Genomic DNA, 25,633 nt, shown 5'->3' with positions numbered 1-25,633 from the left:
ACTCACCTTTTGGTCTTCCATTAAAGAAATAGCTTCCTCTGGGACCCCCCGAACACGCAAAAAGTCGCCGATGGACATCTTCTGCCACCCTGTGTTTCTCCCACCTGCATGAAAAGGGACTCTACCGCGAAGTGGTCCTTACGGTGTACCCGTAGTTCTGACTTTAAAGTCAGAATTCTGAGAATAAAGTCAGAATTCTGAGATTAAAGTCAGAATTCTGAGAATAAAGTCAGAATTCTGAGATTAAAGTCAGAATTCTGAGACTAAAGTCAGAATTCTGAGATTAAAGTCAGAAATTCTGAGAATAAAGTCAGAATTCTGAGATTAAAGTCAGAATTCTGAGATTAAAGTCAGAATTCTGAGAATAAAGTCAGAATTCTGAGAATAAAGTCAGAACTCAATTTTTTTTTTCCTCCGTGGCCCTAATCCTCTTCCGTAGAAAAGAACAGACTTTTCCCTGTCTTTAAACATTGTCACGTGAATCAAACTGAAATCATGACCTGCTATTTTCTTTTCAGGAGATCGTTGTTCTTAGCATCTGTAATTGGAGAACATGTTTACATCGCAAAGTAAACAACACACGTTAACTAAGTGTATGTCTGTATGGTACGGTGTTATTTTTTATAAAAACTAATAAACCTGCATATTATCTAAAATTCATTATTAAGTCGGATTTGTCTGGTTTTAATGCATCTAAATCAAAGACTGAAATAAATAAATGACAATGTGTCCAATAGTATCACAAAACATCACTCAGAGCACCTGCATATGCAAATATATTACTTAAATCACAGGTATGTTTGTATGTTTTTTCCCCCAGGATGCAGTGCTGTATTGTGACTTCTTTGTGTTTTTTGTCTTTGTCTCCAGGCAGCAACTGTTTCCATCAATTAATCAATCAATCAATCAATCAATCAATCAATCAATTAAACTCTATTTATATAGCACCTTTAGTGCCCCCACAACCCTAATGTGGAGGATAAAGTGGTAGAAGATGAGCGAGCGAGTGAGCACCTTTTGTGCAAAATTGAATACAAAGTGCTTCAACTAAAAAAAGCTAAATACATTAGCAGTGAAATACAATAGAATATTACAGGAAACTTAAAATACAACAAAATAATAAAATGGATGAAAACAGAATAAAGATAACTTGGCAATGGGGCAAGATAAGACACAACAACATTACACATAACACTAAGAATAAAAGCAGACGTGATGTTTGTTCACAGTGAAGGATCACTTCACTCAAACACGCTCTGCGTCGCTGTTGATTTTCCTGCCTGTGTGACATGAATCGACAGGAAAACAGTCTTCAGTACGTTCTGGAAGAAAAGAGCAAATGTGTGGTTAAGGTGTGTTAACTCACAGTTTACCGTAACCTTTACGGTGAAATTGAAGATAAAATAATCATTCTTAAAGGTGCCATATGTAAGAATGTGGCCAAAAACGGTTACTACATTCCAATTCAAAACACCGAAGTCTTTTAGGTTTCGTTTTCTGACGTAACTGGCAACCCGTGGTTGCTCGGCAGCTGAGACTCTACTGACTGCAATGATTGGTAGACGGCGGTAGGTGGCGCCACATGCCAAAAGCATGATTTCAAAACATAAACTTTTTTAATGTAAATATTTTGTCTGTACTGTTGTTGTTGCTGAGTTCAGTTTGTTATATGAACATTATTCCTGAGTCTCTGTGACATATTAGGAGGATTTTATGGCCAGTTGCTTTAGATTTATTACATAATGCACCTTTAATTCTTTTGCGTACAACACCCTGATTTTATGAATTATTGTTTTTAATTCCCCTCATTTCCACAAGGAGCTGGGTCAGCTCTGCAGAGGCTCAGACCACAGTGGACAAACTAAATTAAAGATATTTTGAGATTTTATGTAAACTGAAGGCTTCAGAGGTTCTCCATCACACTTGGAAGAGAAGAGTGAGGGTGAGGGATAATCAGGGGCAACATTTACATTTTAAGCACTGTATCTTTAAGTAGGATTTAACAACATTTGTGTTTTTTTTCCTTTAAATATATGATATGGAGACGGAATCTCTGAAAGGCCAAAGCCAGGACCCTGATACACAAGTCACTTGTGATAAAGTTTTAAATCTATAACACAGTAAATGTTGAACTGAGGCTTGACTGAGAAAACAATACCACAATGTCTGTCACAATAAAAGTCGTTCAACCTGACACGCTCTCTTTTATTTTGAAGTCTTTGGTTGATGTGTGATGTGTGATGTGTGTGTTCCTGTAGCTTTCACTAAGGACCATTTTGAATATGAACTTAACCCATTGATTTTAACCTAAACCCCTAAACCAAGTGATTCCGTGTGTCAATGAGTAAACACACGTGTAAATCAGTGTGTGTGTGTGTGTGTGTGTGTTCCATGGTTACCTGATTAGTCAGTGATGCAGGTCATGTCTACTTGTTCTTGCTTAAGTCTTAGACAAACAGAACTGGCACCTGGGAAAATCACCATAGGCAATCACCAGTGTGTGTGTGTGTGCGTGTGTGTGTGTGTGTGTGTGTGTGTGTGTGTGTGTGTGTGTGTGTGTGTGTGTGTGTGTGTGTGTGTGTGTGTGTGTGTGTGTGTGTGTGTGTGTGTGTGTGTGTGTATGTGTGTGTGTGTGTGTACATGTATTTGTTACCTCTTTAGGAACTTTTCAGGCATAAAAACGGACCTTGTCAGGACCAGTGGTCCTCAAGGAGACAAACACTCAGAACCCTAATTTCTAAGGAACTTTAGGCTAAGGTTAGTGATAACACTGTGTTTCAGCTGTCCAGATGAATGGAAGTCAGAATGCAGCGTCCTAAGAAGAATAGTTGTGTAAACCTGTGTGTGTGTGTGTGTGTGTGTGTGTGTGTGTGTGTGTGTGTGTGCTTAAGTGTTAAAAGATTGATGCACTCCTCACTGTTTGCTTTTATTTATCAAGTAACGTGAGTTGAGGTGAATCACACACACACACACACACACACACACACACACACACACACACACACACACACACACACACACACACACACACACACACACACACACACACACACACACACACACCTGTGAGACCTTTGTCCCCCAGAGACCATAATGACCTTTGCCCAACATGGCTGCCTGTGTGTGTGTGTGTGTGTGTGTGTGTGTGTGTGTGTGTGTGTGTGTGTGTGTGTGTGTGTGTGTGTGTGTGTGTGTGTGTGTGTGTGTGTGTGTGTGTGTGTGTGTGTGTGTTTGGAGTAAAGGAAAAAAGAGCAGAGTCAACAGAGATTTTGTTGTGAATCGTACATTCAGACTTTTTCGGGGGTTCTTTGGTATTTTGATGTCATCATTCCAGATGTGCTTCAAGCTTTATTATAGATACAGTGAAAAGTAAAAAATCAAACTGGTTCATTGTTCTTTTGTAAAAGCTATGACCAATTAAATATATGTTCATTAATATCCTTAAAAAATAACAGTTATGTCTGTTTACATGCAGACTCTCTAGAATTTGTGTAAGAAAAAAATGTGCCCTTAAACAGATAAAAAAAAAAATATATAATAATAATAATAATAATAAAACAGCAAATAATCACGAAATGAGTAAACAGCGATCTGTGTTTTTCTTCTTCCTGTGTGTGTGTGTGGTCATTTGCTGGAGGTGTCACTGGGTGGACACAGACCTGATCTATCATCTGATCTTCAACCCTCTCTGGTAAACTCCTACCTCTTAATGCAGGAAGTCATAAATACACCTTAGTGGTGCATTCACGTGTTGTTGGTGAGGAGAGGATCACAATATAATCATGTTCACACCGTGTAGAGAGTAGAAACTCATGTGTGTTATATTTCACTGAAGTAGAGAGAATAATTCCAATGTTCTTTCATAGAGTGACACAGTATAGGAAAGTGTGTATTAAAGTCAATGATGATTATACATCAAGTCCATAGAGTGTTGTATAGTATACATGTGTATTATAAATTAATCTGAATAGTATTCTAACTTCAAACTTCTGTAGAAACACTTTTTTTCCCTGTGTTGTATTTAATTGTAGCCCAGTGTATCTTATACAGACCTTTATAATATTCATATAAACTTATCACATGCATATATGATACTCTGGTACATTACAATACATTGACTCACAATTCAAAACATTTATGAAAGTAGCTGAATGTGGTCTCACTGGGTACTTTATTCACTGTATTTTAGTCTGTTTTTAGATTCGTATTTAACAATTATAATCATTTGACTATATTGCTATCTGTCCATCAGTAACCCTCATAAATGTGCTGCTAATAATCATAATAGGAGTGAATTTTGGTTATAATAGAGTTAGCCGTGTGTCGTTAGTTAGTGGTGACATTTCCAACAGTCCGTGAACGCAGCAGCGTCTCAGCGTGAGGGTCTGCTGCAGCTTCACTGGGACTTCATTCAGACAGACGCGAGGCTCAGACGCTCAAAGCTGCTGCAGCCGCTCACTCACACCGGGAGATACTTCACGTTATTAAGTCAGAGAAAGACGACGCTCTGAAACTTTCTGCAGGAAAAGCAAACAAGTTTTCTGCGCCTCAGTGAAAGGAATAAACCGCCTCGAGAGGAGACGCCAAGTTGGTTTTACGCACGGACTCCAGCAGAGACCAAAGGCTGATTTTGTGGACATTTTCTTCTTATTTTTTTTTTTTCTTGAATTGTCTTCTCTTGGACACATTTCCGGGGAAGAAACTGCGCTGGTAAAACTGTTACGGGGCTGTTAAATTTATTGGAACGTGACCACCGGAGATGAACTTTCTCCACAATGATTGCTGGACTTCTGGTGAATGATTGACAGCCGAGGCTCGTCTGGAGCTGCATGGACCTTTATGGACACACTGTGTTTTTTTGTTGTTTCTGTGTTTTTGTTTTTCATTAAGACGCTCAGAGGGTTTTTCTTTCTCTCTTGGAGCAGAATGAAACTGTGATTTAAGCTGTAGACGGAGAAACCAGTCGTGCCGAGATGAACTCTGAATTTAAATAAGCTGATTGACCTTCAGTATTATTCATTTTCTTGTTTTAAAGAAGTTGGATTAATAGTTTTAAACTAGTAAAACATATCGTCAGTATGGCATCAACGGTGTGGCACGCGTCACGAAGCCGCGTCTCCCCGCGGCCCCTCGTGCTCCTCCTGCTGTTGCTTCTTGGTGCTCGTTTCGCTTCAGGAGCCTCCAAGGACCTGGTGTGTGAGCCCATAACGGTGCCAATGTGCAAGGGCATCGGCTACAATCTGACCTACATGCCCAATCAGTTCAACCACGACACCCAGGAGGAGGTGGGGCTGGAGGTGCACCAGTTCTGGCCCCTGGTCCGGATCCGTTGCTCTCCGGACCTGCTCTTTTTCCTGTGCAGCATGTACACGCCGATCTGCCTGCCGGACTACCGCAAGCCACTGCCACCCTGCCGCTCCGTGTGTGAACGGGCCAAACGTGGCTGCTCTCCTCTCATGAGCCAGTATGGCTTCGAGTGGCCTGAGAGGATGAGCTGTGAGCAGTTGCCACAGCTGGGCGACGAGACCTTGTGCATGGACCAGAACAGCAGTGAGGCCACCACTCAGGCTCCACCGTTCCCTAAACCCACCCCTAAAGGCCGGACCAGACCTCCAAGCCCCCCTCAGTGTGACAGAGAGTGTCGCTGTCGAGACCCTCTGGTCCCCATCAAGAGGGAGTCCCACGCTCTGTATGGCCGGGTCCAGACTGGACCTCTACCCAACTGCGCCCAGCCCTGCCACCAGCACTACTTCACAGCTGATGAACGTGCCTTCACCAGCTTCTGGATTGGACTCTGGTCTGTGCTGTGCTTCATCTCTACCTTTACCACCGTGGCCACCTTCCTCATTGACATGGAACGCTTCAAATACCCAGAGAGGCCTATCATCTTCCTGGCTACCTGCTACCTCTTTGTCTCCTTGGGTTATATCATCCGTCTGGTTGCAGGTCATGAGCGGGTGGCATGTGGAGCCGGCAGCAGCAGCGGCAGCAGCAGTGGTGGAGATCAGCTGCACATCCTCTATGATACCACTGGCCCAGCTCTCTGCACCCTGGTCTTCTTGTTGGTGTACTTCTTCGGCATGGCGAGCTCCATCTGGTGGGTGGTGCTGTCCTTCACTTGGTTTCTGGCAGCAGGGATGAAGTGGGGCAGTGAGGCCATTGCAGGATACTCTCAGTATTTCCACCTTGCTGCCTGGCTGATCCCCAGCATCAAGACCATCGTAGTCTTGGCTCTCAGCTCTGTGGACGGAGACCCCGTAGCTGGGATCTGTTATGTGGGGAACCAAAGTCTGGAGAATCTGAGGGGATTCGTACTTGCACCTCTCGTGGTTTACCTCTTCACCGGTTCACTTTTCTTACTTGCCGGCTTTATTTCCCTATTCCGCATCAGGAGCATCATCAAGCAAGGAGGCACAAAGACGGACAAACTGGAGAGGCTGATGATCCGTATTGGGCTCTTCACGGTTCTCTACACAGTCCCTGCCACCATCGTGGTGGCTTGCCTGGTCTACGAGCAGCACTTTCGGCCCGGCTGGGAGCGAGCCTTGGCCTGCTCCTGCCTGTCCGAGCGTCAGCGCTTGGGTCTGGGCCCGGACTACGCCGTCTTCATGCTCAAGTACTTCATGTGCTTAGTGGTGGGCATCACCTCAGGGGTCTGGATTTGGTCAGGCAAAACCCTGGATTCTTGGAGGAGGTTTGTGGCTCGCTGCTGCCCCTGTTGGCTACGGAAAGCCAACGCGCCACCCTCCATGTACAGCGAGGCCAGCACTGCTTTAACTGGACACAGTGGAACGGGTCTGACATCAGGGATCTATCACAAAGCTGCTCCATCTCGTATATGAAGTTACCGATGTTCTTCTGAACACTACAGTGTCAAAGCACAAACAACCTCAGGATTCTGTGTCCTGAATATTAGCTCTGAGTAAAAAAACAAAGGGGGAAAAAAACCTGGGTAACAAGAATAAAACAAACTGCCTTTTTGCTTTTCCAACTGAATCAGTCAACAGGTCTGACATTTACAGTGAGATCACCAGAGTTATATGGATCTTTAATAGAATCACACATGCCTCTTTTCTTCCTGTTTTTCCAGAGCACTGAGAGAGAAAAACAAACTTATTTATTTCTGTATATATATTGTGTACATTTGCTGTAAAAAAAAAAAAAAGAAAGACAATATGGTGTATGATGTGAATATGTTTAGTTTAGAAAAACAAATCATGTCAGATTTGAATTTGTACAAAGTTGTACATATCGGTGTTTCAGTGAGACAGCTGGATTTTGCTGACAACGAATTGAAAATTAGCAGACTCGATTAGGATTCGTCAGACTTGGGAGTCACGCGAGAGTGAAAACAAAAAGTAATTCAGCCGTTTTTATATAGATGGATCTCACACGTAGGTCAGTCTGTGAATGAGATGTGAACCAGTTTTGTCAGTGTCATGTGAAATAACAAGGCAATGATGAGGTTAAAGTGGCAGGAGGACACTGCCCTTGGCCTTCATCACCACCTACTGGTTCTCAGTGGAACTGAGCATATTAACATGAGATCATCAAATAACATTTTGCATCAAAACTGCCTATAAAACGGTGTTAATAACACTTTATTTTTTCTTAAACAATTAACTTTTGTGATGATGATTATGATTTCTGTTGTAACAACTCTCACTGAGGTCTAGAGATGCCAGGACTTTGTTTTAAAACCACCACTCTACTGTGCTTCTGTTTTCATGTCACGCCGTCAGGAGTTTAACTTTGGGAAATCCTGACAGGCATTTTCTCCAAAACAAACATTGTTTTTTTCCCTATATAGATTTTATTTGGACAACTTGGACAAGCATTTTGTAATTTAAAACCATTTCATTTTGTATTTGGTTAAAGGAAAATGAACTATTTGCTGCCAAATCTTCCAAAATGACATCACAGTAAACACAAGTCATTATTACAGCATAAACGAGAACTTTTACCGAATGTTTTCATCACAGCTGACCTTTTAGAGCAACAAAGCACTTCTCTGTTCAAAAAAAAAAAATGTAATCAGCAGTGATCTGGGGACTAATACGTGTCATCCGATTTTCATGGCCTCCGTGTGAAAGAATCTCCAGTACTTCTTCGGAGGTCAGTTCGTGTCACTGTCGAGTTATTCAGGGCACAACTTATCGACCTAAAAAGCTTAAGAAAAACTACTAAATAAACAGTTCAAACAGTCACAGCATTACAAGCTAAAAACAGACTTGACCTGAAACAAGCCTCAGTTCTTTTTCTGCCTCCTGTTGTGATGTTTTGTGTTGATTGGCCAGTTGTGTTCTTTTTAAACCACTGTGTGTCTATATGTTAGATAGTACGTCTAATTTATTAGTCTGAATTGAGCGAGTGCGTCTGTGTGCTGATGAATAAGTGCCAGGTTTGTTTAAATGTAAATCTGCTGTCACAGTGATAAACTCTCCCCGGAAGATAAAAAACTGGGGAATGAAACGGAGTTTATCTTGAGTTTGGTGCATGTCTCATATACATTTATGTGTATCTGTATATGTGGCATAATGTGCTGTGTGTGAACTGTTTTCCAGAGGAGCACAGCAGTGTTTTGTTCTAGTTGTGTGAAAGAATAAAGATGTGTGCACCAGTTTGTCAACTTATTAGAATTTTTGCTCAAAATGAACTTTTATGGAATGTTTTTTTTCCACTGAAGAAAACCATATTCATATTCACTTATTCATAAGATGTCAGGATGTATTTAGACATTGTTTTAGGATCACTTCTCTCAGGCATCATAATCAGATTTGTGCTAGAACAGTGCACACACACACGTGATTTGCAAAAACCACAACACACATCCATTACATGATTAGTGTTTATTTAAAATACTCCATCAGTAAATGATCTTTTTTGTTCAATAAAAACAAGACATATTTCACAGCTAGTGGCCTACATAGTAAGCAAAAGGGAGGGCAGGGATCCATCAGTCTCGTTATTCCCCCCTCATCATCTATGTAGTCCATTCCAAAGCCCTGGTCAGTGACTGGGAGAAGCACAAGACTGATTATCTTTTGACCGTCTCTTTGAGGCAGGACGGCAGGATTTGAGGGGCATAATACCGAGTCTGGACACGGGACCCAACCTACATTATGTCATCATCTGCTCTGTCGACCCACTCAGCAGCAGAACTGATTCAGAATCTGTAAAACTCAGTCCCAATTCACCACCTGTAGTGTATCTGATTTCAGACTGGCACTCCTGACACAAAATCACACAGACACACATACACACATACACACTCAACAGACAACAACTGACTGAATGTGTGCTTTCTTCAGCCAGCTCCTTTAGATTATTTATAGTTTAATACTTCTCATGTGAGACATGCTCTATCCTAAATCCAAATGGGTAGATAATTTACTCAAACAGAATGCAACACCACTGGTATCAACAGTAAACAAGTTTGATTTACACTCTCAAAAGTAACTTTTGGATCTCATTTACAAGAATCTGAATTTTGCCTTTGTTCAACTCGTTAAAATGTATTTGGTGATATTCTAGTTTTCTTATTTTCACCAAATCCCACAAAAATACCAAACAAATACAAGAAAGTGATTTAGCAGGAATTGCTGGCCAATCCAAGCATGAGGTCTTATTCCTCTGCACCACAAAGCTCCTTTGTGGTCTAAAACTATTAAAAGCCACGCTGTTTTAGTGGTAAGCGTGGATTTTAAGTCGGTCCAACATGTACTGCTCTGCCTCACTAGTACATGAAATGTGTATTAATCTGTGGCTAAAATAGTCAAGCACTAATGCCTTTTTAAAGATTTCATATATTGCTCATAGTTGATATTCATCTACAGCACAAACCAGCTGAGTTACTGACACAGTACGAAGCAAAGTCAGGAAGTCAACAGACTTTTTTTTGTTCATGGGATTTGGTGAAAAACTAAATATAGTCCAACACCAATCGTTTTGAGGTTAAATGGAATAATTCAAACATGTTTGCGTTTTTATGCTACGATCACCCCTTTGTGCTGGACTGCATCAGATCCAGTCCCGAGGACCTGTATCCTGGATATTAGGGACAGTTAAGAAATAAATAAGGGATTTGTAAAATCAATAACTGTATAGGAAGTTTTAGGTTTGATATCACACAGTAACATCTCATGGCTGAATTCTGCCTGATTAGGCTGTTTCGAGTCCGTGTAGCGGCCATACTTGTCTGGGGCTGACTTTGGCTATCAGAGGGCAGACAATGGAGGTGTAGCCTATGACAGCACAGCGTTGGCGCATCGTATACCTATCAGGTTGTCAACACTGAAGGATCGTCTCATCGCTGCTCGGCTCAGGTCCTTATACTTGTCTTCACATAGTCTAGAAATGGCCTGGGGGTAAAAAAAAAAAAAAAAAAATTACAGTTGAATGCATTATTATGTGTCATCAGAGGGGGCTGAATTCATGAACAAAAATGAAAAATTGTCTCACAACATTAGCATAAACCCACTTGGTTATCATTCAGTGCGTTTACATTACATGCATGTTGAAAGTCTGATTTTAGTCAGACTAAGACAATAATTCGGTTTTCTTAATGTCATGTAAACACATTAGTCCGACTAAAATCGAGCCAGTCTTAGTCGGACTAAAATACCTAGTAGGGCTGGGGGAAAAAAATCGCCCTTCTATTCACATAGAATCGCGATTTTTTTGTACAGTAAGTAATTTTTTATTTATTTTGAATGAATAAATGTTAACTTTTGTCTTAAGTTTGCCTTTGTGTGATCACATTATCACATTATCTAATACAAACTGTATTGTTTTGGTGCCATAATTTGCCTTAACACTCTTTGAGTATCAATTTTTGAATCGTTTGAATCGAGAAGAATCATATGAATCGAATCAGTTGAATCGAGAATCGATTTTGAATCGAATCGTGACCCTAAGAATCGGAATCGAATCGTGAGCCACCCAAAGACTCACATCCCTAATACCTAGACAATGCGATTCATAGTCCGATTAATCCAGCATGTATTTGCTTAGTCGGACTGGAGTCGGACATGGTGTTCTGCAGCACATGCACCAACATTTCCTCCTTATGGTCAATTTAGTGTCCAATTTAACTAATCCCACGCACACACAGGGAGAACATGTAAACCCCACACAGAAAGGTCCTTGTTACGACCCGGTCGCAACCCAGGCCTTCTTGCTGCAAAGGCAAGAGTGCTAACCACTACACCAACCGTGTGGCCCAAGATAAATTAAAATATTACAAATAAATCACAGTGACTAGAAATCATGGTCCGGGGAAGACTGAGCTCACCTCTAGTTTCTGGGCACGTTGGTTGTTGAGAGGCTCCAGAGGGAAGCTGAGGTTGTTGTCATCAGCCAGCTGCCGCAGATCAAAGTAGTACTTGGCGTAGACACTGGCTGGCACGTTGATATTAAACTGGAGAAGTTCCAGGAAGTGACGCTCCATCTCATTCCTGGAGGGTGGAAAAAGCACCTGAGCGTTACGCCAAATAATCTGCTCTAAACTTGCAGCTGATGAACTACACTGAGTGCACTGGTGTAAGTAGAAAGATGACAGCCAGAACAAAAGAAATGACATGAGAGTGAATAGATGCATGATGGAAGACAGTCAAAATAGGTGTGAGCAATAAATATATTAAAGAATTTCCTATTATCAGAATAATTCAGCAATATAGAGCTAAACTGAAACAAAACTTTGAAAAAAAATGTCCTTGTCACAATCATAAAATACAATTTACAGAGAAGCCTAGACATATGCAGATGAGAAAAGACAGCAAATATTCAAATCCCTGCAAACCACATCCATTCTTTGAGACCAATTAAAAAAATGTACACTCTTAAAAGTCATCATCAGTATACAAAAAAAAAATAGCAAATGATGATAACTGTGATCAAAATGAAAGTTGCATGACATCCTGATACATCCTCAATCAAACCTGAATGATGGCGGGCGATGTTTACTGAGTTACAGAGAGAGTTGCACTGTGTGGTCATATTAAATAAAATTTAATGGAACTACTTTGTGGTGACTTTATTTAACATAAATATATTTAATGACGCACCAGGTTACAGAGAATCAAATTTGCAGAATTAGTTCAGTGAAAACCGCTTTCATAGCCATGCAAATCTGGTATGGATACTGAAATATCCCCGAATATAATTGAAAATGTAATCAAATAAGAAACCCTTTGAATCAGACTCAATCAGATCAGATCAGATTTTTAATGCTCAAACCTAGTTTCAAACTTGCTTTGTTTTTTATCCGAGCAGCACATAAAATGGTCTCCCTGTGCAACTCAACTGCAGGAAGAAAAAAACTTTTTTACATTCTGATAGTGTACATCAGTGACTTGCGTATAAACAATTAACTCCACATAGGAACCTCGTCTGGACTCAATTCTCTTGCATTGCACTGACAGGTAACCTAACATGTCTCTGAGGAGTATCACTGCTTGTCTTTTTTCCAGACTACAAGCTTCAACATTCTCTTCCTCATCATCAAAAAAGCTGAGGGAGGTAGTTGTCAGGGAGACAGCATCCAGGATGCTTTGTTGGTCAGCAAAGGTGGTGCGAGTGTGCGTGAGTGCGTGTGTGTGTGTGATGTCTGGTCTCCCAGGGCAACTAATGGAGTGGGCGAGAGCCTGGGCCATTATGTACAAGGAGTGAGAGCACTTGAGACCCTCCCCTCCAATTCTGTCTGTTTCTCTATCTACTCTTCTTCCAATCCCTCCATCCAGAACTGAGCGGGCTCACAAAGACACTTCAATGGCAGCAATGGAAACAGACCATAGAGTGTGTAGGTCAGACATGCACCATGAGAGGGAGGAGAGAGTCACAGAGAGGGAGGGATAGGGATGGGGGCTCTCAGAAAGAGAACACACATCGCAAAAAAACAAGGAGGCACTTTCAACCTCTTTTATATACAACCACACAAACAAACAGAGGAAAAGCAATTGTAGGAAATAAAGCCTGGGTGCTCCGAATGCAGCCCCTGGCCTCTTCACAGGCTTCTGCACCATGTGATAGAAAATATGCCACAGCTTCAATCTCTCCCAGCAATTTTCTTCTACCTGCTTTCAGTGCATCTGTGTCGTTACCTTTCTTCTCTTAGAGAAAGGGGGTATCAGAACTCAAGAGCCGCAGTGATCAAGCAATTATTAATCAACTAAAATAACAGTCAACTATTTGTACAATCAATTTTACAATAAAAGTAAAGCTTCCGGATTTTTCAGCTTCTTAAATATGGATATGTTCTGATTTCTGTGCTCCATATAACAAACAACTAAAACTGATTAATTGAGGTTTCAGACACAGTGATCAACACTTTATCGCATTATCTGACATTTTATGGAGTAAACAACTAATAAACAGATTTGAAAATAGACGCAACCCTAATGAATCTCAATTTCTTTGTTATATGGAGCAAAGAAACCAGAAAATAATCGCATTTAAGAAGCTGAAAAATCTGAGAATCTGAGGAAAAAAAATTTGAAATGAAATTGATTTCCAAAAAAGTTAGTGATTGAGTAACCGATAAATCATTGTAGTCTTATCTGGGACCATATAAAAGTTTTTTTATGATGCTAGATTAAAGTCCTAAAATTATTACATAATTGTTATTGTTGGGTTTCAGTTCTTTTTAAAATATCTTAAGATATCTTCGATATTTCAAGTACAATACTTTGATAGCTACAACTCAAACTTAAAGAACACAATAAAATGTGTTTTAGAATATTGTACATTGAATCCTACAGGAAAGACATGTTAACAGTCAGATATGATCTAAAAACTCCAAAAACCAATCTTTAGTGGGTTTTTTTTCCAATTCAATTAAATTAAAAATAATGAATGAAAAAATTGAAAAAGCAAACTCACATGTCCTCCACAGTGATGTCTTTAAGGATCTGGCAGTAGTCGACATTCCACACAGCCTGGTCGTCCCAGACTTTGGAAGCCAATAAGATGGCTCCCAGGACAATGCATTTCCAGTTGGCAGGGCAGATATCCAGCTCAGCGTAGGTCAGCAGGCGTTCCAAGTACACCTTGTGAAATAAGTATGTTTAGAATAAATATGTTTTTAAAAAGTCAAAATTTCAACTGTGAACAATTTAAGAACAGTTAATTTAAACAAGTGCATACTGTAGGTGTAGGCAAACCTGGAAAGATAAAAACATTTCTCTCTTTTGTGTGACCCCGATTTAGAAAGTCACTGCTGCTATTTTGTTGAGGCATAGACATTCAATCATGTTGGTTGAAGACACAATTCAAGGAGTTTAAAAAACAGTGTGTACATACGTCGTTCATGTTATTTAATATACATTTGTTGAAAGGTACAATATGTAAGACCATTATGATAGTATTTTTGGCAACATCCCATTAGGTATTATATATTTTGTTATTTGATCTTCACACAGTTGTCAAGAGTCACTTGCATTTGGATCATGACTTTACTGCCCTCTGGTGACCAATCAATGTCACTGAATTTCAGTCACAAGTAAAACACAAGTGTCTGCTCTTCATCAATAAAATGCAATTAGAATGGCATCAATATCCAAGATCTCTGTCGTACCAGCACAGTTCAAATGAAACCGGTTTAATACTAAAGACTTGCATCTTCAGTCGTCACACATACCGACATTTTAAAAAGTCTGAAGAGAACCACTTACAAGAGTGACAATGGCACATTCTGCTGTGAGCTGCGCAGCACTGAAGAGTGTTCGGACAAAGCGGTAGATCAGTTTGTGTTCTGGGTCAACATGGAAGTAGTCAGCTGGCACTGTCTCTCTCTGTGTGGGATTATGAGAGACACACAAGTCAATGACGACACACAGACAAATCTGAAGGGAAGGGAGAGGAATGTACAGAGCCTTGTACAGAAGTCCCACTGTTGTTACGGTGGTTTATCTGCCCATTAATCCATTTGTTATGGACCAATATGGCTAAATTCCTTTCCGTTAATCGTGGACAAAGGGAGAATGTAAAAGGAAATATGATCCTTCTTCTCCAGTATGAATACCAACATTGCATTGGTAATAGGTTGGAGTATGATTGTTTTATAATGTATTCATGTTGCAGTATAATCCTCTTTATCTTGGAGCAGTTCTCCAGAATACAAGCTCAGAGGTTTGGTAACTTCATTGTGGCATGAGGCAACACTCTATTACTTTGTCTATAACTTGACGAAAATCATTTACAAAGACAGCAAATGGCAAAGAGACAGGACATTTGTCACCTTCTTTTTTCATCGTTCTTTTCATTATTTAAAGAAACAATGAATCACACCCTGTCTTAATGAGTGCTGGTCTGGACACTATACAAGGTGATATTCTGTCATGGTGCCAAATAATACAGTAATGAAAATTCTCTGCTGGGAACAAAAGGAGGTTCAACTGCCATTTAAATGTATGGATTACAGTGCAACCATGGACATGAAAAGGTCAAAAGTATACCAAAAAAAGAAAAGCTTTTAGAATCTAATATCTAGTATGGTATACATTTCATACACAGAACGACTGTGGACTTTTGTTCCCATTATTTCATTGAAAGTGCATTAGGAAAGGATCTTTACTTTACCTCATGAAAAGTGTGAATGTCAATTAAAATGACATGAGAATGACTATATGCATGTCAGAGAACCTCAGGAAAACACAAAAGTGTGTTTGTCTAATCAACAACATATTCTATGCAGTGTTCTGTGGATTTCTAGCTAAATGGGCTGCTTAACAATAGATGGATAATCTTAACTAAAATAATAAAGATGCAAGGATGCCCCCGATGCACAGATATTGACTTGTTTTCCATCAGTCCATTTTTAACTATTTTTTCCCGAGCACTTTTAGTTGTATTTCAAATGTAGTAGTCGAGAAAGAGTAGCACTGACAAAAGGTGCAGCTCAGAAGCTGCATCATCTTGCCAGACATTTTTCCCTGCATTCTAACTTGTCTTTTGCCAATTACATTGGTATGAAATTGCCTAAACTGCCAGTACAAATCCTAATTATACAGTATGTGATGTAGAAATGATACACAAACAAAATGAAACAAATAATGTTGGTTAATCAATTGATTCGTTCTTAATCAAACTAATGTTTAATCAATAACATCCTCATTACTCACAGATAAGGGGTGCAACTTCTCATCAAAGATGTCCAGTGACCTGTCCGAGTCCCTGAACAACAAACAAAACATCCGTTAACACACTACTTGTGCTTTCTTGTTTAAGTATCAAAGTGTCACACATAATAAAGATCATATTATTGTTGTAATCTTACCTGTTTTTGATGTGGTAGTATATTGCTAATGTGACACTAGAGACAAAGTAAAATAAAGGAAACATTTTTATAACTTTAGTACAAACATCTCAGTGAGAGAAGGCTGCAACTAACGATTATTTTCATAATGGATTACTATGACGATTACTTGTCTGTAAAATGTCTAAATGTAAAATATTTTGAATGTCTAGTTTTGTCCACAAACCAAAATTATTCACTTTTCTATGTTACATGGAGCAAATAAACCAGAAAATATTCACATTTAAGAAGCTTAATCAAATAATCATTGCAGGCCTAAACAAAACATCTGCGCATATTAAGCTGATTTCACAACACACTGAGATAATCCTGATGAAATGTGATGATCCAGGTTTAACTGAAAATAACTTCCTAAATTAGGCAGAAGCGCATCTGTTTCAGTCACACATCCATCAAGTATTAATTTAGGATACCCATGCTGTGATGCAACACGATGTTCTGAACTTGTGAACAACAACAGTGTGTGTGTGAAATTTTCTCACCATTTGATTGTGCTTTTGAGGTTTGGCTGGCTAACGGTGCTGTCATCTATGAAAATTGTGGAACAAGAGCTGTACTTCTTTGACAGTGGTCCAGGAGACACCTTGAGACATGGAAATTGCAAAATCATACACTTTGGACATGGTGGCTGTCTTTCTTTAGACATACCAATTGACAATCCACTTGATGTGAAACTCAACAATAACAGGTAAATAAAAAAATATGAACATTCATTATCAAGGAATCAATGTATCCACAAAACTATCAATCTTGAACTGGTTAATGTACAGCAAAATTCAAACTGCAAGTCACTAAAAAATAATAAAACCTACAGTTAATTCAGCTGAAAGATATGTGATCAACATTAACTTTTGGACACTTACATGACTGATGTGATTAATGTGGTTGCTTTTCCGTTTGTCTCGTACTGTAAAAGAGAAAGACAATTGTTGAGTAATGCAAAGCTAGAAGCAAGTAATCACATTTACTCGCAGCTCATATACAAAAGAACTGTTTTTTGTATTACTTATTGACTCAGGTGCTTGTGGCTCTAGTGGGTGTGTAATACAATCCCACCTTCATCAAGCTGCAACTGCATAATATTCAGAACCAAATGCATGTACTTATGTAAATTCAAATAAGGTTTTAACCACAGTATGATCTGTTTGTGTCCGGTTCTAAAGGAAAAGACAATCCATGTGAATCACTGACGTGTGTGTCATGTTGGGATTGCTCACCGTCTGTCTGAGACTTGCTAAGGAAGATGGTGCTCGCTCGGGCGTGGTCTGAGGGGTTCGACTCCATAGCCAGCTCTGAGGAAACAGTGCATTCAAGAACATTATAGAGGCAAAAGGCAACATGACGGTCAAAACTGGTGGCAACACATCAAAGTTTAACAATGAATTGTGATTGTCCAACAGAGAAATGAGGCAACGCAGGTCATAGGGTTACCACAATCAGAAATTTGACGAGCAAAAAATATTAACTTAATTTTAACTTAAATTGACTGATGAGACTGTGTATAAATTCTGAATTTTCTACGCTGTTGAATTCTCCTGAAAGTCAGTCATTCACATTTAACATCAACATTTCACTTCAAATACAGTTAGCTCTCAAACAGCCAAAAATGTGTTATTGTCTCATAACAACTTCTACTGGACATTTTTCAGCATGAAAAGGTCATATTAGGATAGCACAGTGATTTAGAAAAAGGTATACAAAGTAAAGCAATGCAAACACAAAGAAAGCCCAATGTAAAGAACTATCCCACCAAATCTGTGCAGACAGCACATTATATAGGGATTATGTGATGGCAGCATTTGTGATGCGAGGACAGAAAGAGGAGACATTAGGAATGTGGGAAGGACTGCGGGACCAATTCTGACCCTCACCCTGCCAACAGCTGGTCTCACCATTCTGCACTCATCCACTGCATAGTCCACAACAACATGAATGGAATGAACACTGCATGTCTGGGAGGGAATGAGGATTGACACCATTGGGACCAACAGAATAAAACTGACCCGAGGCCTACATGTGAGCAACTCTGCTGAACAGAGGCCTTTCAAAGCACGAGCACAGCCCTGTCATAGCAGTTGGTATGGCTATGTTAAGATAATGTCATTGATCAGCCCATGTAAACAATGCAGTCTTGCTTAGGGAATCATCTCTTTCAATTCCTCTTTATTCCTTCTAATGCTAGTCCTCAATAAGCTAAGAAAATACAAGGACAATTGTTTTGATAGCTAATTGCTGAGTGGTTAATGTGGCGCCACAAAGATGAGTGCTTTGTTTTCACTGTTAATGTCCAACTTGGTCATATGAAACCAGGGTGATCAATATGATGCAGTGCTCTGCTTTAGGAGAGCCAAGAATGTCATCATCGTCATCATCATCATCAGTGCACTGCTGGCAGTGAGGTGGAAGTAAACAAGAACAGCAACTTGGCCGTCACTGAAGAGGGTCTGTGTGTGCATTTCCCCTGCAGTTGTGAAAAATAGAACATACAAATTGTTGTGTGTTGTACACTTGGTTAGGTGAAAGCCCATCTCTGGCTACAATATACTGAGAGTACTTTTAGCTTTCTTGACTCTCAATTAGATTGCCGTTAGTGTTGTTGGACTTGTTATCCAACACTAAGCTGTACTCAGTCCAGTTTTAAATGGTATTGTTTTAAGTCTCAATCACATGGCCCCACCTTATTTGGCCAAATTCCAACAGCCTCACACCCAAGCCAGAGCACCGAGGTAAAGAAAAACAATTGCTCTTTAACATCTCGAGACACATGCTCAAAAAACGTCAGTGATGGCACCTCTTCAGTAACGGCCCTAAGTTGTGGAAAAGCCTACTGCTTCACTTAAGAGATTCTCAGACCCTTGAGCAATGAAAATGCTGCTGGAGACCAATCTCTTCTCGTTGGCTTTTAGGTCTGGTTGAGCAAGATTCAGATTCCCCTTTTTTTTGTTTATTTTAGCTCGTATATTCCTGATTTACGTGTTAGGGATTGTTGTTCATACCTTATCATGTATACGTCCATGTGCCACATCTAGTCTTACAGAACATGGGACAAAAACAATAAAATATCCAGTATCCTGCACTTATCTGAGCAGAAATGTGTGATGCCAGAGGTTAGAGGGGAATTGGTTTTGATATGATGGAAAGGCAACATAATTGAAAAAGCAATCATTACAACCAAGGTAAGAACCTTTAAACAGATGGATTTCTGCAGCATAAGACCAGTGGATGTGTTTGAGTACGTGTTTGCACAAGAAGGGCAGATAAATACAATGTTTAATTTGTTTTGGAGTCACGAGGAGCTCATCTTTCTGTTAGCGACTTAATTAAGGTGGCATCCTCCCTGAAAACAAACTGTGCATAGGAACTGTGTGAAAATCAAGTTGGAGTAGTGTAATCATCAACCTACCATCGGGGACCTCTCTGTCACTTATATGCTGCAGGTAGGGCACCGTGTTATCATCGCTCACTTCGGTGCTGGTCTGGAACTCCTCCAGACGCTCTGGCGGTTGTCTCGAAGGTAGTTTGGGGCTCGACTCGGGAGAGACGCAGCATGATACCGTGTTTCCCATTCCAAACCGAGTGCAAGCTTCTCAGTGCGACAAACAAGTCCGAGTAGTGCAAATATAAGAAGCTAGCTACAGCGAGCTTCCCCCTGCCTCATAAACATTACCAGGCTATAGTCAGTACTAACACAACACTATCTCTGTGTGCTAAACCGTTGCTGTCCAACTCCAAGGAATTGCATTCCTGCCCATTTGAGGGTGTACAGAGCTTAGCTCATCCTGTTGTGGAGAACGGATGTCGCCTTAAGTAATATTCAAGGTGTTATGGTGACTGCAATAGACAAGTAGCTTCTGGTCGAGTCCAGGTGGTCGCCGATTCATTCATACATCCGTTCATTCATTCAACATACAGGAGTTCCGCTGCTAAGTAGCTAAGTAGCATCGAAGCGAGCTAGCTAACAAGTTAACTTTCTTCGGTTACACAAACAATTCACTTTTGGCCGTTGAATAAACAAACATGCCTCTATATATTAAATACGTAGTCACTTCATGAAGCGAAATCCTGGAAAACCCATGGTGTGACACTTTCCAAACAATTCCACATAGGTCTCCTTTCTCTCGGCTCGGCGTGTCTCCAAATTTAGTCCGATGCTTCAGCGGCCTCCAGGAAAAGACCAAGGCAAGGCAAGGAATATCCAAGAGTGGGTAGAGAAATTCTCAATGAGGTGAAAATGGTTCGACCTTCTCTCGGTTCGTCATAAGACAACCGACTCTGTTCGCTGTTCCGGACTCCTCCATCCGTGTCTACACCCAGTCACATATGATGGATGTCCTACCCGCCGCCGCCATCTGTTGCCAGGTGCTAGCCAACGGTACCACTTCACGCAGATGTCTTACTCCCGCCCACTTAGAAATTCACTTCAATCCTATTTGCTGAAAAAATCTAAACCACGACCTGTAATATCCCTTCATTGGTTGAAGGAGCTGTCTATTAGATACGATTTAAATCTACTAACTGTATTTACATCGCTGCTATTTCTGTATCATCCCGACCCACACCCTTTTTTGACAGTGAAAACTGAAGCCGGATCTCTATTAAACTTCCTACCTGTCAATCAATGCGTTCCTCCTCGTTCATGCAAAATGAGAGATGAGGTGGATGTAGCCTGATTAATTATATTGATTCATATGTTACAGTTAAAATGTTAGTTGTTTGGTGTCTTCAACAGTTTACATTTTAAGGTGCATTATGTAATAAATCTAAAGCAACTGGCCTCCTAACATGTAACAGAGACTCAGGAATAATGTTCATATAACAAACTGAACTCACCAACAACAACAGTACAAAATATTTGCATAAAAAAAATATTTTGCAGACTGCAAATCATGTTTATGTTTTGAAATCATGTTTTGGCATGTGGCGCCACCTACCGCCGTTTACCAACCATTGCAGTCAGTAGAGTCTCAGCTGCCGAGCAACCACGGGTTGCCAGTTACGTCAGAAAAGGAAACCTAAAAGACCTCGGTATTTGGAATTTGAATGTAGTAACCGTTTTTGGCCACATTCTTACTTTTGGTACCTTTGACTAAATGTGTTTTTTTACAGGATTTTTCTGAAAATATTAATTGTCTAATGCTGCAACATTTAGTGGCAGAAAATACACACGTACTGCACTCAAGAGGAAATCTGGGTTGTGTACTTGAGTTTCCCCGTCACTGTATGGTACACCTTTGCTCAAAGCTGTGTAAACAAAGTTAGTGTGACATTTTTTGGACGATGCAGGTATGTATGCATCTCATTAATGACGTTGATGAATTCAATCATATTCCAAGATAAATGTTTTTTAACTCAACTATAACAATAAGTTGCAGCATCCTGGAAAAAAAGCAGGTTGAAATGACATTTCCAACAGATGTCAGCAGCTGATTCTACCCTTTTAATGATGTTGCACAGGGATCTAACTACTGTTTTGTAATCGACTAGGGCAGGGGTGTTTGACTCATTTTCTCTGAGGGCCACATCAGCATAATGGTTATCCTCAAAGGGCCAGATGTATCTGTCATACAGAATAAATGTAACTAAATGTAACCAAAGATAATGTAAAATTAAGGTAACTACTCTGTAACATATATTGCTAAATGACTTTCTGTATTTATTACTTATTCAATTTCACTCGTCGCATGATGCATATACAATGATACACTCCGATCTAGTGACTGTGCCGTCACTTTACGGGTAACGCAATCGCCATGCATTGTGGGAAATGTAGTCTATGGTCAACACACGCCTTAAAATAGGTCTATGCTGCTTTAACACAGATTTTTAAGACCAATTAATCACTCACGTGCCACATAAAATGACGTGGTGGGCCACATCTGGCCCCCGGGCCTTGAGTTTGACACATGTGGTCTAGGGCTTTCTCAATGAATTCTGCAAACATTAAGTTGTATTTAGTTTTCCTTCAAATTGATTACACTCAATGGCGACTACTGAAAATGTTTTTGTTTTATAAGCAGAACTAAATGAGGGCAGCTATGCCAAAAAGGGTGTCAACTGGAAGGTCTGACAGGAAAAATCAAACAGTCAAAGTATTTGAAAGGAACTAAAATGCTACAAACTACTCAGATTTGTAGTAGTAAAGGTCGTTAAGGGCTCTAAGTTCTTCAATCAGAGTCTTGTTTTGGTTCTCCAGGACGGCCATTCGGTTTTTCAGACACTCAACATACTTCTTCTTCTTCCTGCGACATTCACGGGCTGCCTCTCTGTAAGGACAGGAAGGATACAAGTAAATTGTAATTGTATTATGTTTGTTATGTTTTAAATTCTATTACTACTCATGATTGCAACACATACATCAAAACGTTGTTGGAATTTAGTTTGGTGACCAATGAAACTACTTCACATGAACATCACCAAGTAATCATAACCAGTTTAGAACATATTTTATCTTTGTGACATGGAGCAGTATTCTGACACTACCATTTTCATGCCACGGCTGTACTTCTTTCCTCTGTCTGCAAGGTCTTGTGCATTACGATGATGACACTGACTGAATAATTGCATTAATACTCAGTTGTACAGATGATCTTAATAAAATAATCAGTAAGTGCAATAAAAGACTTTGGCATTGTTATATAGCAATTTGGTCACTATTTAGCAGCTAAGGATGCTGAGAATTTAGTGAAACAAATACACACACACACATACCTGTTCCTCATGAGACGGTCCTCCCGTTTGCAGTAGAGATTTTCTGTGGTACTCAGGGTGGGGAACTCACTGGAGGCAGCTGGCGGGTGCAAATGGTAGAAAGTAGATGTAAACATTTGACCTCTTTGTGAATTATTGTCTTGCTGCCAAGATTTGTTTTACATGAATGGAAAATAAAATGTAGATTCAGATTCTGATTCTCAAACTGGACACTTTAAATTGACCGTAGGTGTGATTGTGAGAGTTGATGGTTGTTTGTCTCTATATGTGGCCCTGTGATGGACTGGTGACCTGTCCAGTGTGTGTCCTGCCTTTAGCCCTGTGTCAGCTGAGATTGGCACAGCAAACCCCCCGTGACCCTCATGTGGAGGATAAAGCGGTCGAAGATGAGCGAGTGAGATTATCATTCTCACCATTGACAACCAACTGGTTACTGGGAACATGTATCTGTTGGCCATCACTGGTCTGTGCGTACTGGAGGATCGTGGCTCCGGGCTGGGCAGCTGCTGCTGCTGCTTGAGTCAAAGCCAGACTTTGAAGGCCCTGGACCCCATCTGTCATGTTATTAGCCAGCTGAATGGCCCCGCATTGTGTGATTGCAACTGATTTGGAAAGAAGACAAGACATTTGTTGTATTCAGCTAATGTTATAGTCTAACGTCTTTACTTGTGCTATGTAGGAAGCAACAGCAGCACAAAGCAGATAAGGAACACTTCAACTTTTTTAATGAAACACATCAGGAGGTATTTGTCTACTTCAATGCCTTACACTTTCTTAACATTATTTTGATGATGAAACTGCTACACAGATTCATCACCACATTTCTGAATTAGGTTCTGAAAGTGGCAACACTGCAAAACAAGCTGCAAACATCTACAAAACTATTTATCCAACAGAGAGCAGTCATTTTTCTGTGCCCATGATGAACATTTTTTATTTCTGGTTGGTTCTCAACCAAGTCTTGAAGGAGGGAAGAAAGATGTTTTAAAATGCTCCACATTGTTACATTGCTTGATGACACATATTGTGGTGTTATTGCTATTAACGACAACTTTACGGGTAAATATATCACCTACTGTATTGGCCACTGCTGATGTGGTAGATGGATGTGGGGACAGTATCCGTGACAATTGTGGGTGTGGCAGATACAGCAAACAAATCCTCCTCCAACTTCCCCCCCATGATACAAGGAACATCCAGCACGGATGAAAGGCCATTCAGGATTTTCCTGTTTAAACAAACAAACAAACATGGGAGTTACTCATAAAACCAGTGGGTGGGGTAAGTGGGATGTCCTGAACTGAGACTGTCATAGTTCATGATAGCTGGTTTAAACAAAGGTAGAGTTTTCCCTACCTTGTTTAAACTGAATGTAAATGTATGGAGGCAGCAATCTGTCTCCATACATGTTAAATGTGTCCAAAATGTGCTTCTTTAAAAAAGAGAAGCAAAAACTGAGGAACAACAATAAGGGCTTCTTGTTACTTGGTGCTCATGCCCTAAAAAGACGATGAGGCAAAAAGAGTTTGAACAAAGCGTGTCTTGCATTGGCAGCTGAAGCATGTGAACTGGGCATCGCAAATGTAAATTCACCACAGTAAAATATTGGTTCATCAGTTTGTACAATGGCGGCTTTTTCGTCCAGATGGTCCCTCGTTCTCCTCTCCCTCAGACATGCTTCAGACACATGGTGCGAGTGAAACTGGAGTGAGGCAGAGCGAGAGATAAAGTGGCAATCTGGCCGAAATCCTTATTACAAGTTCGCTTTCCCTCTGCTCACATGCCGTGGACTGGCCCGCAAGCAAGTTGGGGGAAAAAAATAAAACATGACTTGGCAATTGTTCCAGCAACTTACCCGTTTGAAGTTTGTTGTGACAGAATCTCTCTGCTTTTTGGAGACACGATCACACTGTCTACTGACTGAGAATCCTCACGTTCTGCTATGTTGGAGAGCTGGAACAAACAAACCAAACACAAATGAATCCTCTAGATTTCTAACATTAGATGCTCATACATCTTTGCGTGTGTCCATGTGCGTTTTACCTGTACATCCTGGAACCGAGAAGACTGGATGACAGAAGGATGTGGTGTCTGGATGACGGAAGGATATGGTGACTGGATGACAGAAGGATGTGGTGACTGGATGACGGAAGGATGTGGATTCTGGATAACACTGTGGACTTGAACTGTCTGTCCATTGGGAAGTTGGACCAGCATGACTGTGGGATCTGATGTTGAGTGAAACATTGAACACGCCTGCTAATTGTGCACATCATTTCATCTGTACATGTTTGGTCTTTGTATATCATTTAATCTCCAATGAGACATTTCTTGCAATTTTTTAAGTCACAACTTACCATGCATGCCCATGTCACAATGTGCATGTGCTCCGCTGCAGGACTTCGGCTATTAAGAGTGTTGTTTTTAATTTAACATTGCTGTATTGTATTAGTAATACAGATGAAGTCCCCATGTTAGAACTTGCTTTTTAAAATATGCACAATGATTTTATTAGCCACACAGTTCAGGACAGAGGATGTAAAAGCAGCCATATTTGGGCCAATAACCCTTTCATACACTATATGGATAACATTTTAATACACTGTGAGGAGC

The 25,633-nt window shown here is 40.3% G+C and overlaps 3 protein-coding genes across 4 annotated transcripts; 1 reads left to right on the top strand and 2 right to left on the bottom strand.

The window, feature by feature from the left end:
* Positions 1-5,132: 5,132 nt before the first annotated feature.
* fzd5 (frizzled class receptor 5) lies at positions 5,133-6,842 on the top strand (the record flags this gene model as incomplete). The annotated part of the gene is made up of 1 exon (XM_083908957.1): positions 5,133-6,842. Exon 1 carries the CDS (start codon positions 5,217-5,219, stop codon positions 6,840-6,842), a length of 1,626 nt encoding a protein of 541 aa, XP_083765083.1. The 5' UTR covers positions 5,133-5,216.
* A 3,204-nt stretch (positions 6,843-10,046) lies between these two features.
* On the bottom strand, positions 10,047-19,878 carry ccnyl1 (cyclin Y-like 1; the record flags this gene model as incomplete). Of its 2 annotated transcripts, XM_083908965.1 has the most annotated exons (10): positions 10,047-10,361; positions 11,294-11,456; positions 13,879-14,045; positions 14,670-14,789; positions 16,119-16,170; positions 16,274-16,309; positions 16,795-16,895; positions 17,176-17,219; positions 17,530-17,604; positions 19,716-19,878. In XM_083908965.1, 10 exons carry the CDS (start codon positions 19,876-19,878, stop codon positions 10,245-10,247), a joined length of 1,038 nt encoding a protein of 345 aa, XP_083765091.1. In that variant the 3' UTR covers positions 10,047-10,244. The 2 variants fall into 2 exon arrangements, with proteins under 2 accessions (XP_083765091.1, XP_083765092.1); XM_083908966.1 differs by lacking the exons at positions 16,119-16,170; positions 16,795-16,895.
* A 2,552-nt stretch (positions 19,879-22,430) lies between these two features.
* Positions 22,431-25,390, bottom strand: LOC310942928 (cyclic AMP-responsive element-binding protein 1-like; the record flags this gene model as incomplete). The annotated part of the gene is made up of 7 exons (XM_083908397.1): positions 22,431-22,575; positions 23,021-23,099; positions 23,434-23,622; positions 24,097-24,248; positions 24,876-24,973; positions 25,064-25,248; positions 25,378-25,390. 7 exons carry the CDS (start codon positions 25,388-25,390, stop codon positions 22,431-22,433), a joined length of 861 nt encoding a protein of 286 aa, XP_083764523.1.
* Between the last annotated feature and the right edge of the window lie 243 nt (positions 25,391-25,633).

This window comes from Microchirus variegatus (genome assembly GCF_963457635.1).
Source record: "Microchirus variegatus genome assembly, chromosome: 22".
Lineage (NCBI taxonomy): Eukaryota > Metazoa > Chordata > Actinopteri > Pleuronectiformes > Soleidae > Microchirus > Microchirus variegatus.
The sequence above is the reverse complement of the archived record's forward strand: the minus strand, read 5'-3'. Positions and strand labels throughout refer to the sequence as shown.